The 13159-nt window shown below is 46.0% G+C and overlaps 1 protein-coding gene across 8 annotated transcripts in view; it reads left to right on the top strand.

The window, feature by feature from the left end:
* ERCC6 (ERCC excision repair 6, chromatin remodeling factor) overlaps positions 1-13159 on the top strand; it is a 131578-nt gene that overhangs the window by 53244 nt on the left and 65175 nt on the right. For all 8 annotated transcript variants that reach the window (XR_006103158.1, XR_006103159.1, XR_006103157.1 and 5 more), the window contains exons 8-9: positions 2280-2415; positions 6896-7066. Coding sequence is in view for 5 of the 8 variants with exons in the window: in XM_042460842.1 (XP_042316776.1) it covers positions 2280-2415; positions 6896-7066 (307 nt within the window). In the remaining 3 variants the exon portion in view is untranslated. The remainder of the gene's footprint in view (positions 1-2279; positions 2416-6895; positions 7067-13159) is intronic.

Below are 13159 nucleotides of genomic sequence, written 5' to 3'. Positions count from 1 at the left end.
GACTTTGTTTTGTGCCTACACCAAGATATAATCCATTGAATACAAGTATTGATATATTGAAATTAATCAGACTAAATAAATTATGTTGAGGATGGGCAGGCTAGTCTGAAGGGGATCACTTTAAAGTAAAATCCAAGTTGAACCAGTGATCAACAGTCATTGTATAATTACTTTCGAGGAAGTTGTGATCAAGGACATGTAGGAGTCTAATAACCAGTTTGTTTGCTTGCTTTAATCTTAAATATAATGAATGAAGTGCTTTAAAAATATTAGCTTTAAACACCAACATCATTACCAAAACTGCTGATAAGAGGGGAGCAATTGTAATTCTACATAAGAAAGATTATCAAATAGAAGTACAAAAGCTAGTAGATTGTCTAGTAGAAGCACAGTGTACAAATAGGACACCACCAATTTCAAACATCTACAAGGGATCCCACTTCGTCCATATTTTTCAGCATTAGAATTGTAGTACAAGAAGCATTAGCACTGTGTTATATTGACTCAGTTACTGTAGATTTTTTATTATTGTCTTCTGCTTGCATTCCTATCTTTTAAATCCTTCCAAAAATTCATAAACCAGGTTTCCCTCCCCAGGCAGTCCTGTTCTTGAACCTATAACAAAATATTTAGGTGATATTAATAACTAGTCTTCTTGTGTTCCATGACACTCTGTTTATATATACTGTATTAACACCTGGGAATTCATGGTTTGTTGCAATTCCTTGTTGGCATATATAAGTAACTGTGGGTGTGCAGCATCAGGAATTGTTTTAATAAGTCAGTAATGTATATGTTCAGGAATTGGAATTTCCACAATTAATATTTCTTGTGTGGAGCATAGTTAATAGTTAATAGGTGGAATTACATGGCAAGTCTATATATTATAACTTGTACAATTATACATACATACATACATACATACATATATATATATTAATACTTACATATATTGAGTTAATTCTCACAGTGGTTTAGCCTCATATCCATCATCAGTCGTACAGTGGAGTGGATTCTGGTGTTTTATCTTTCATAGTAACTTATTACAGGATTTCATTCCATCCTTCTGCCCTGCATTCCATTTGTTACTGTAGTGCGCCTTTTCATTGATGGGAAAAGCCTGTCAATAGGCTCTCCATCTCACTGCTGCTCTATTGTGCAATAGGTCCCTTCCATGGCAATTCTGTTTCACAGTGATGTAGTGGGAGTGGGCATGATTCTGCTCTTCTCCCACTCAAACCCCTCCACCACCAACAGCTTCCTGAAACCACCTGCTATGTTCATGTTCACATAACAGCCAGGTTCAGGAGGTGATCGGCAGCCAGCATCACTTGTGCCCTGCTGCTTCCTGAAGTGTGGGCTGCTGTTTGAATAATGGATACAGCAGCCTCACACTTCAGGAGAGGGGAGGAGCAGTCACTGTGGCTGGTAACAGATTCCCGAAGCTGGCTGCTATGTGCACATTCATGCAGCAGCCTTCTTTGGGAAGCAATTGGCAGGCGATGTTGCTTGTCTCACAGCTTCCTCCCAAGTGTGGGCACACAATAGCTCTGTGCTTTGAGAAGCGAGAGGAGCAGCAGATTCACTCAGACGGTGTTTTACAGTGTGGAAAACAGATCATGTGTCCATGGTTTGCCAAAGTGCTATCATGGGGAACAGTTTGATAAGAAATGATGCCAAACCAGTATACTTTCATTTGTAAACTGGCACTATTGTGGCATGACAGCAGGCTAGTGTGATAAAGTACTGAGAAAGAAGTTCCTTATTAGGTATGAGGTAGACAGAATCAGATGCTAACAAGAAAAAGCACAAAATGGAGGAAAGATTTCATGAGAGAATGAACAAATCACTTCGCTGCACAACTATATTTATATAGCAACTCTGTCTTTATTTTTTAAACTTACATACTGGTACTTGATGAAACAAATACATTCTGCCCCTTGGGACATCTGTTTGCCTTCCATCTGTCTTTCTGTCCAAGTGATAAATATTATTTAAACATTAAATATAATTTAAACATTAAATACCAGAGAAACTGAGCAGTGAAATTTGGCAGCAACAGGAAGCCACAGTCCTCTTTAGCCAGCCCCTTCATAGGCCATCTAGACAATGACGACATCAAATATTTCCATTAATGAGTGCTTGCACAGAGTGCAGATAATGCAATTATTATACTTGTTATTTATGACTTTAATAAAAAAGATGTATCCAGTTTTCTGATGACTCATACAAAGTTTGCTATTTATTTCATATAATTGTCATATTATAATCTATTATAGGTTCAGAGGACTCGGCCCAACACTAATTGTGTGTCCTACCACAGTGATGCATCAGTGGGTGAAAGAGTTTCATGTTTGGTGGCCTCCATTTAGAGTGGCAGTTCTCCATGAAACAGGTTCTTATACCAAGAAAAAGGTACTTACATATTTCAAGTTCTGTAAATGTAGTTCTTCAAACTATCTCTTGGCTTCCCTGACTCTTAGTGTATGAAACGTTTATATTTCTTTATTTCAAAGGGTTTGTAAAGTTTTTTATTACCAGTATTGAACACTATCCTTAACAAGACCTTTAGCCTTATTCCTTAAAAAAAGTTTCAGCTCTCTGAATTGCAAATGACACCAGCTTTTATCTATAGAGTGCCTTAAGATTCTCTGATGCAGTTTTTTGTTATTATTAGAGTCAAGACTTTTAAGATCAGGACTGTTACATTCTGCCTTGGGTCTAAGTTGCCTTCAGTGGAACAGAGGACTTTATCATATTTCCATTCTTCTTGACTTCATGAATACAGATGACTAAGAGACAAATGTTGGAGGCCTGTGGGTGCGTTTAGAATTTTGAAAAATGCCCTGGATTGTATTTAAGTTTCCCTTAACTGTATATACACTTGAAAATAAAGCTTACAGTCTTAGATCTTGTCCAATTGTATCTCCAATTCCTTCCTCCTTTTTTCTAATAAAGTGTTGTCGCTGAGGACCTTTAATTCTTAATAACAAATTTATTCAATCTGCTTCGTTTCTTCCAATTTCGGCGGGGCTTTGCTTAAACTCCTGTTTGCGGTCGCGGCTATGCCCGCATCCTCTCAGTCACTGGCACCTGATTCCCCAGAGAATACACCTCTTGGGGACCCTCCAAAGGCTAACTAGCACTGTAAGAGTACCCCGTGCCCCCCCCCCCCAAGTCCCCTTTACTGGGGGAACGATTTTCTCTATTTACCACAAACAATACCGCTTCACCACCTGAAGCGTGGCCATCACTCCACCATCTTACCGGAAGTCCCCCTACTAAGAGTTTTTGGTGTTGGCATGTGGGAGGGTGCAATCCTCAATCCTTGTTTGTTTGCTTGTTTTTTGGAGGGAGGACATAATACCATCCACCACAGGCTGAATATCTGTTCTCTGAAATAGTTTTCTAAAGTTTAAGTTAACTTGATGTAAGCATCTACAAGAAGCATTTCTTTTCAGGAAACACTCAAATGAATGCACAAGGACAATATGTTTCAGAAAGCATCACTCAGAAGTATTTCATCTTTTTTGCCATTCATTTCTGTTCTTGAAATAGATAAATCAATTGGCAGAAACTTCATTAAGTACAGAATCAAGTTAGCACAACTTCAGTTCATAAAGGAAAATCAACATTGCTACCACTTCCTTCTCTTTAGTTTTTATTAAAATATAGAAGATAAGAGGTTAGAGTAATTTCTGTGATACTTCTCCCTCTGCTAACTTAACTCCATTGCTTTGTAGGTGGGTATCATCACTGAATATGTCATCATTCCCTCATTGTACATAGGAGTGAAAAGCCCTATCACAGGGATGGACAAAGTATGGCTCTGGGACAAACCTCAGAGGCTTAATCTCAACTGCTTAATCTCCAGACTCCCCAGACCACAATTTTTTTCTCACCAAAAAAAAGAGAATAGATCCATTGGGAGATACAGTTCACCTTTTAAATAGTTTTCAGGACTCTTGTGTTGCATAATGTGAGAAAAGACACATTTTTCTAAACAACTTGGCTTTCTTCTACTTCTAGTTTTGCTCTTGTCATTTTTGGACATCTATGGCTCCAGGGGATGTTTTGGGTTTGAAAATTAGGCCTGATCCATTACTGTTGCCTATCCCAAGTTTATAACCATTGATGGTTACAGTTGCAGTAGAACAGCAGTTCTCAACCTGTGGGTCACAACCCCTTTAAGGGTCAAACAACCCTTTCACAGGTGTTGCCTAAGACTATCGGAAAAAACACATTTCCAATGGTCTAAAGAACCAAGAATATCAGTTGGGGGTCACCACAAGATGAGGAACTGTATTAAAGGGTCATGGCATTAGGAAGGTCGAAATGCAGTAGAAGATGGGCCAGGGTGCCAGATAATTCCCTTTGTTGATTTTTTCCCCACAGTCTAAATTATTCTACATTTTCCACAGTTTTATTTTTAATTTTACTCACCACTTTCATGTCTATGCCTAATTCTTGAACCTTTCCATTTCACCAAGAGGGTTAATTACTGTAAGGATGCTTGTGGAAGTTGTTAATAAAGGGGACAGTTCAACCCTGTGAATAAAGGTAGGAGAGAGAGTGAGTGTGTGTGTGCATGTGTGTCAATAAGGATTTTATCAAAAAGGGGCACATATAAAATGTGGACGTAGTATTGAAATAGAGCTGTCTTTTGAGTATAACTCTTGAATATTTTAATAAAGTGTTGGGTTGGACTCGAACAAAATATTTTATTTTGTTTTATTGTATTTATAACTCATATTTCTCCTGAATAAGACTTAAAACAGCTTACAGTATAAATTGAAGAAGAACATCGAAAACAATATGGAGTACAAAAGTTTAAAAAGCATTAAACCATACACCCAATTAAAACATTACGTTTAAAACATTAACAGTTAAAACAATTTAAAATGGCTCTGGTGTCCCCACAGTCCTACAAATCTCTTTCCTGAATAACATTTAAGATATGTGGCAGACCTTATATTACCTTATCCTGAACTGGGGAAGTGGTTGGTGATGAATTGCCTTTCTGAGTTATTTCCTTCATTGTCAGCACAAATCCTTGTTTAATAAAAATTTGGCTTGAAGGAAATTTTAATTAATTACAGGTTCAGTAAATCCTGACTAGGACTCTACTATGCTGTGTCTACAGTGAATGGCCTTCATGTGTCTCTGTTTTTACTCTTGTTCTCTCTGCTGCCTGACAATGTGATTTATGGCTGTTGTTTTCTACCACTACACTGCTTGCCCTCTAGGAGGGATTGGTCTCTTGAGTCTCCATAATAATAGCAGCACTTCACAAAACATCTTTTAATGACAACATTGTAGCAGCCTTCTGTAAGTCAGTCTAATTGCAGACATACCCTATTAATTGCAAAATCTAGGAGAGGTTACATATTTTATAAGCTTTTAATTTGAAATCGCCTGAGATTATTTGTCGTAAGTGTAAGATGCCTGTAATTTTGCAGTAAACAGTTACTAGGAATAAAAATGCAAGAAATGCATGTTGGAAAAAAATGCACATTTTACTGCTCAGAAATTTTTGTTTCTTTTATGCAGCTGTGTTGGTGTAAACATTTCAGGTTTTCATACCTAGAGTATCTTCTTGTTGTGTTCCCTATTGTTGTGCTCCTTCAAGTTGTGTGTAACTTATGATGACTCTACGGTGAACTTATCACAGAGGTTTCTTGGCAAGATTCATTCAGAAGGAGTTTGACATTCCAAATTTCTTTGCAAAGCAATCTATAGCATTAAACAGTGATAATTCTTCAGCCTAATGTAGGCATATAAAATACACAAATTATTTTCATTCTCTCCTCCCAAAGAGCTGAAGGCAAAATATAGTGTTGATTTCTTCCTTATTGTCAGAATAACTTTGTGAAATGTCATTGTGGCAACTTCCTGAGTGAAAAAGGATTTAAACCTGGATCACTCTAGTCCTTTTTCATCATGAATGAATGAATCTTATAATTCACATTGATCAGATGTACATATCAGGGATAAAACTGCATCCCCATATACCCGGTAAACACTGTAGGGATAGTGCTCAAGTTCCTAGCTTGCACATTAAGAATAAACACAGAATGAACTCTTTGTATCATTATTCTTGGGCTACTGATGTACTGTGCCAGGACAGGTGGTGCTACCAGGAGGGAAAAATCAGCAGCTACAGTGGCAATGAAAGTATTAGGGCAGTGATGGCACTCAGAGCCCTCTCTGTGGGCACATGTGCCGTCGTCCCAGCACAGAGTTTGCCAGAGTTTGTTACTAGAAAGCCAGAGAGACACGGCACTTTGCAGTAAATAAGTGGGTTTTGGGTTGCAGTTTGGGCACTTGGCCTCTAAAAGGTTCACCATCACTGTATTAGGGCATTGGCTATATGGGCTGTTCAGAGCTGATGGAATTTTGTCTGCCTTCCCTTGTAACCACTACACAGATTTTTAAAAAGTATAGTGCACAAACAAGATTTTGGCCCTTTGATTTAAAAGGACTGGTCCTCGAATCTGGAGGAGGAAGAGTAAAATGATACAGCAACAGCCAACCAAACGACTACAGGACATCAGCTTTCAGTCTGCTGCAGTCATATGAGTCCATCATGGATTCTCAACCTTCTCTGATAGCTCTTTTAGTCATATTTGAGACTATACGTTGCTTTCTTGCCCCACTTTACAGGGTTTGGACTTACAATGTTTATAAAGAGTGAATATCTATTTGTCATCCCTTTTATTCATGACTTAGAGTGAAGATTTTTCTCACTAGAATTGACTTTTTGACTCGTAGTGATTTTCTCTTGTTAATGAAATCAACTACTTGCATGTATGCTTGCTTTCTACAGTAGGTTATGCTATGCCATTGCATTCAAAGAGTTAGTTTTTTGACTTCTGACTATTTCAATACTTTGCAGGTGAAACTGATTCGGGAAATTGCAGCATGTAATGGTATTTTGATAACTTCCTATTCATATATCCGCTTGCTGCAAGATAACATCTGCAGCTATAACTGGCATTATGTGATTCTAGATGAGGGACACAAAATTCGGAATCCAAATGCTGCGGTTACACTTGCTTGCAAACAGGTATGATCCTTAAAAATAACCCAAAACTTTCAACTTTCTTTATTAGATTTAAATGAATGCTAAATTCTGATTAGAATGATTTCCCAGACTACTCAGTTTGTGTCCCTAAAGAAACAAATTTTGGTAAGAAGTTTTGAATATCAGCAGCAATTTGGATATTTTCTTTATGCATTTTTAAATTAATCTTGAATTTTTGAGTGGAATATAAACTTTATAATGATAACTCGCTCTTTCCATTTATTTTTAACACTGTCTTTTTAAAGAAAAAAGTTATGAAAATATTTAATTCTTAGGAATGTGGATGTGAATATTTAAAAGTTGTTTCACTGTTATTACATGACATTATATAAAGAATGTCAAGTTTCATTAAAAAGTTTTGAAAGATAGATTAATATTTAGGAAAACAAAATTTCTTCTTCGTGGTCTCTGCGAATCATACAAATGGGTTTCACTGCGCCTGCGCAGTGCTGCTCGGAACCTACTGGAATCAGTGGGCAAAGTTTACTTTGCAACATATAGAAACTTTTTGCCGGTAACTCCGCCCACCCGTTATAAGGCCCCTGCCTTCCCGCTCTTTTCCCCAGTTCCTTTTTTCCGCCACGCTAGCTGCTTCTAGGAACTTTCGCTCGCTCTTGCTTGTTAACGGAATCACTTTCACTAGACCTCGGACTGTTTTTGACCACTCTCTTTCTCCCGCCCCGGTAACTTCGGACTTCTTCGGCTTGTTTTTTGACTTCGCTCTTGACTCTCCCTCGGATTTGACGACTCTGAAGGATGCCTGCGCCCTTCAAGAAATGTGATGTCTGCGGGGGCAAGGTGCCCGTCCAGGACCCTCACTCCTCCTGCCTGTTTTGCCTGGGACTTACCTCTGTAAGTCTCTGTCCTCCCAAGCCAGGAAGAACCGGGAGTCCCGGCTGACTTCGGCCATTGCCCTGGGAAAGGTCCGGGAGGGACGTCCCCGCTCGTCATCGCTCCCTCCGGCTGCTCCGCCTGCGTCTTCTTCACGGGCCAGCGCCTCAAGTGTGGTCTCTGTCCCGGCCGGGACACGGTCTCCGACCACCTCCGATGTGACCCGTGGTCCCCCGAGACCCAGTGTCACCGACAAACCCTCCAAGCGCCCCCTGAAAACCTCGGGGACTGAGGGTTTCGAGCCCAGGGAGAGATCCGGGAGGAAGCCATCCCCGGAGGGCTCGCGCTCGAGAGAGCGTCAGGAGACGGAGGTCCGGACCACCTCGCTACCGTCCTCCAAGGCGTCGTCGAAGGCATCCCGACACGCTCCCAAGTTGCCCGAGACGGCGGCATCTTCCTCGGCTAAGGCGGCACCATCGGAGAGGGCTAAGCCAGCCAAGACCCACTCCAAGGGACCCACTGTCCTGCATGACTTGCCGGACAATCCCTTCTTCCCGCCTGAAGACCTGGCTGTGACTCCGAGCCAGCCAGCCAAGTCAGCGGAGCGTGCGTCACGCAAGCAACGCTCCCCCTCCAAGGAGACCTCGGAGAGGACCTTCTCGCGCCCTGAGACGGCTATCTCAGTGCATGCGACCACGGTGCCGACCACACCGCTCCCGCCGGCTCAAGATCTGGCCGCCGTTAGCGAACCAACTTCTCCCCAGAGGGAGCCTTCTCTGCTCTCTGTCCACTCGGATGAGGAGGAGGCTGTCCCGTTTTCTGACACCGACGAGCCATGGGGGCTGGATACGGACATGTTCTTTGACACCAAAACTCAAAGATACTACATGTCGGTCCCCAAGGATAAGGCCTTCAGGGAATTCACCAGGCTTAACTTGCGCCCTGCAATTCCCCAAGGAGACAAACCATCATCCTCCCATGCTGTGGCCTCGTCCTCGGTACCTCGTCGCCCGCCTTCCGAGCCACCGGCTCCGCAAATCCCGGCTCGCACTCCATCCCGAGCCAAGGTGACGGACATTCCCCTGACGTCTAACTCCGATTCGGACCAGGATCCCTTGCCTCCATCGCGGGAACCTTCGGACAGAGAGGAGGACCCATCCGACCCGCCCTCGCCGCAGGAGATGCATCACCCGGGCTCCTCATCGCCTACTGATGATGTTCGCTCCTTCAGCGAGCACATCATTAAGATGTGCCGGACTCTTGATATCGAGCTTTCCCCGCCTGAAGAGGAGGCCCGCGATCCGGTAGAACGCCGGGTCCTCGGTCGTGTCCCCACCCCACCATGCATCCCAATGTTGCCTTCATTGCAGTCCATTGTGCAGAGGTCATGGGATGCCCCGACTTCGCTCGCCGCATCCTCCAGGAAGGTCGAAACGCTGTACCGGATCGCCCCACCGGGCTGTCCGTGGTTGACCGACCATCCCAAGCCGAACTCGGCCATTGTGGAGGGGGCACAGCAGACCTTCGTGCCAAAGCAAGCGACGTCCCCGGCCGACCGAGAGGCTAAAAAGATCGATGGCCTGGCGAAGAAGGCCTACTCTTTGGCTGCCTTCATCGTGAAGGCTATAAATTACAATGCCTGTATGGGGGCATACATCCAGGCCTTGATGGAGGGGATTTCGCCCATCATCCCTGACGTCCCTGATGAGGTCCAACGTCGCTTGGTGGAGATCCGTGATGAGGCCCACTCGATAGGGAATTGGATCATCACCGCCTCCAGGAACGTCGCCAACTGCGCGGGACGAGGCATGGCAGCATCACTAGCTCTGCGCCGGCATGCCTGGTTGAGAGGATCTGACCTCAACGCCAACGTTAAATCGGCCATTGAGGACATGCCACTGGACGGTACCGGCCTTTTCCACACCGACACTGACGAGAGTCTGAACCGCAAGTTCAGAATGAAGGCTGCGGCTAAGAAGCACGGGATGTCTTCCACCCCCATCTCGCCCTTCAGAAGGAGGCACCGTCCTTGGCCGCCGCAAGGTCAGTCCCAGGGCTCCTTTTCTCAAGATCGACAGCCTCAGCAGCAGGGCTCACAGAGGCGCCGTTATCCCTCGCAGTCTTCCTCCTCCTCTGGCCGTCGTAATTTCCCGCCTCGGTACCGCAAGTCCCGCCGGCAGGACACCGACCAGGGGAAGAAGAGAGCCTGAAGGAACGCAGCGCACTTCGTTTCCCCTTCGCCCTTATTCTTTTTGGACATCCTGAGGCCTTTTGTTAACATCTGGGCCTCTATAACATCGGACTCGTGGGTCCTTAACATCGTCCGCAGGGGATATGCCCTCGAGTTCCAAGAGCTCCCTCCAACCAGAGCGTTTATGTCCACTCTCCCCTCGGACACCCTTCTCGACGAAGTGCGCATTCTACTTGAAAAAGGGGCAATCTCCCCTTTACCGCCCAAGCAATTCTCTAGGGCCTTTTTCTCCAGGTACTTCACGGTACCGAAGGCGGATGGGGGAATCAGGCCCATCCTGGACTTGAGAGAATTAAACCTGTTTCTTGAATACCGTCGCTTTCGAATGGTAACCTTGGCCTCCATTCTGCCTCTGCTCCATCAGGGCCTGTGGTTTGCAACCGTCGACCTGAAGGATGCCTACTTCCACATCAGGATCCGGGAGTCTCATCGAAGATTCCTCGCCTTCGCTGTGGGCTCCGTCGCGTACCACTACAACGTCCTCCCTTTCGGCCTTGCCACGGCACCGAGAGTCTTCACGAAGTGCATGGCACCGGTGGTGGCCTACCTTCATCAGAAGGGGTTCATGGTCTTTCCGTACCTGGACGACTGGTTGTTCGCTGCCGAATCCTAGAGAGAGCTCCAGGAGGCACTCTCATTCGCCTTACGCCTTTTGGACTCCCTCGGACTGGTCATCAACCGAGAGAAGTCCCACTTCACACCCTCCAGGCAGGTCAAGTTCATCGGGGCCATCCTCGACTCCGAAACATGCTCCGCCTTTCTCCCTCCAGACCGTTTCCAGGCGCTGACAACTTCGATCAGGCCTTGCGTCTCTCACAGAAGGGTGAGGGCCAGGGATGTCCAAGTCGCCCTCGGCCACATGGCATCGACAACTTTCGTCACACCATGGTCAAGACTCCGCCTTCGACCTCTTCAGTCCTGGTTCCTCTCGGCCTTCTCCCCGATGACAGACCCTCCATCCAAATGGCTCACGGTACCAAGACCTGTAGCCGCTTCCCTCAGATGGTGGTTAGACGACCGCAACGTGTGCATCGGAATGCCCTTTCATCTGCCCCAGCCCCAGCTGACCCTGACAACAGATGCATCTCTCGAGGGATGGGGCGCTCACCTGCTCGACCTGGTCGTCAAGGACAGGTGGTCTGCCCAAGACAAGCTCCTCCACATCAACGCTCTGTAAATGTTAGCGGTGGAGAAAGCGCTGAGGGCATTCGAATCCGTGATCACGGACAAGGTGGTCCTCCTGAGAACGGACAATACCACCGTGATGTACTACATCAACAAACAAGGTGGTACCAGGTCCAGGACCCTGCTCGACCTCACGCTCCGCATCTGGGACTGGTGCATCCAAAGACACGTCCTCCTCCAGGCGATTCATCTCCCCGGAGAGGACAACGAGCTGGCGGATCGCCTGAGCAGATCCCCCTCGGTGTGCCACGAGTGGAGGCTCCATCCCAAGACGGTCGGCGACCTCTTCGACCGGTGGGGAAATCCACGGATCGACCTCTTCGCGACCAGATGGAACAGCCACTGTCCCCAGTTCTGCTCCAGGAAGCGAATGGACGGATCCCTCGGAGACGCGTTCGCTTTCCTCTGGACAGGGGAGCTCCTCTACGCCTTCCCTCCGTTCCCTCTCATCATCAGGGTGGTGTCCAAGATGACAACAGACCGGTCTCATGCGATCCTGATCACCCCGTGGTGGCCGAGACAACCCTGGTTCGCCTCTCTTCTCCACCTCTCCAAGAGGTGCTTCCTTCGCCTCGATCCTCGCCCGGACCTGCTGTCGATCCAGGACGGACGGATTCTCCACCTGGACATCGAGAGCCTACCGCTGGTGGCCTGGAGAATACGGCCCTAACCGCCCTGCCGGAGGCGGTGAGGACAGTGATCTTGGCTGCGAGGAAACTTTCCACCCAGCGGTCCTACGCCCTAAAATGGAAGAAATTTGGCCTCTTCCTTGATCAGAAGGGCTTGTCTCCTGTTCAGGTGTCCACTCCAGTGGTGCTGGAGTTTTTGATGGCGCTTCTGGATGAGGGGTTGTCCCTCACATCCATTAAGTGCTATTTGTCAGCCATTTGCGCTAAGTATCAATTCGGGGGGAGGGTTTCTTTTTTCAAGGATCCTTTGGTGAAAGGGTTCCTTAAAGGATGTGCCAACCTATATCCTCCGGTGTCGGTACCAGCGCCGGCTTGGAGCTTGGAGGCAGTGCTGTCTGCACTCCAATCCAAGCCCTTTGAGCCGATGGCCACAGCGGACTTGAGACTTTTGACTTGGAAAACCGCTTTTCTTGTGGCCATCACCTCTGCCCGCTGTGCGGGCGAACTTTGTGCCTTACGGAGGGACCAACCCTTCCTGAGGTTCCATAAGGACAAGGTGGTCCTCCGGACAGACATTACCTTCCTGCCTAAGGTTGTCTCCGCTTTCCACATGTGCCAGGACATTGTGTTGCCGACCCTCGCTTCCAATCCAACTTCGGATGCAGAGCGGAGCCTGCACTCTCTTGATGTCAGGAGAGCGTTGGCTTTTTACCTGGACAGAACTGCTGCCTCCAGTCGGTCCAAGAGACTTTTTCAGTGTTACTCGGAACCGAAGAAGGGGTTGCCTGTGTCTGCGCAGAGGTTCTCCAAATGGGTGGCCGGTACCATCCACCTCTGCTATGAACTCTTAGGCAAACCTCTCCCCAGCAGGGTTCGGTCCCATTCTACGAGGTCAATGTCAGCGTCCTCCGCTTTCCTCTCGGGGATTCCTTTGGAGGATGTCTGTAAGGCTGCTGTCTGGTCCCAACCTCTGACTTTTATCAAACATTATAGGTTGGACACCAGAGCCATTCGAGACGCAGCTTTCGGGAGGGCTGTGTTGGTTTCAGGGTTGCATTGATTGCACTACAGTGGTACCTCGGGATACGAAATACCCAGGTTACGAAATTTTCGGGATACGAAAAAATCCCATAGGGAATTATTGTTTCGGGTTACGAATGTTTTTTCGGGTTACGAAAA

The sequence above is a fragment of the Sceloporus undulatus genome, chromosome 3 (genome assembly GCF_019175285.1).
Source record: "Sceloporus undulatus isolate JIND9_A2432 ecotype Alabama chromosome 3, SceUnd_v1.1, whole genome shotgun sequence".
NCBI classification, from domain to species: Eukaryota; Metazoa; Chordata; class Lepidosauria; order Squamata; family Phrynosomatidae; genus Sceloporus; species Sceloporus undulatus.
The sequence above is the reverse complement of the archived record's forward strand: the minus strand, read 5'-3'. Positions and strand labels throughout refer to the sequence as shown.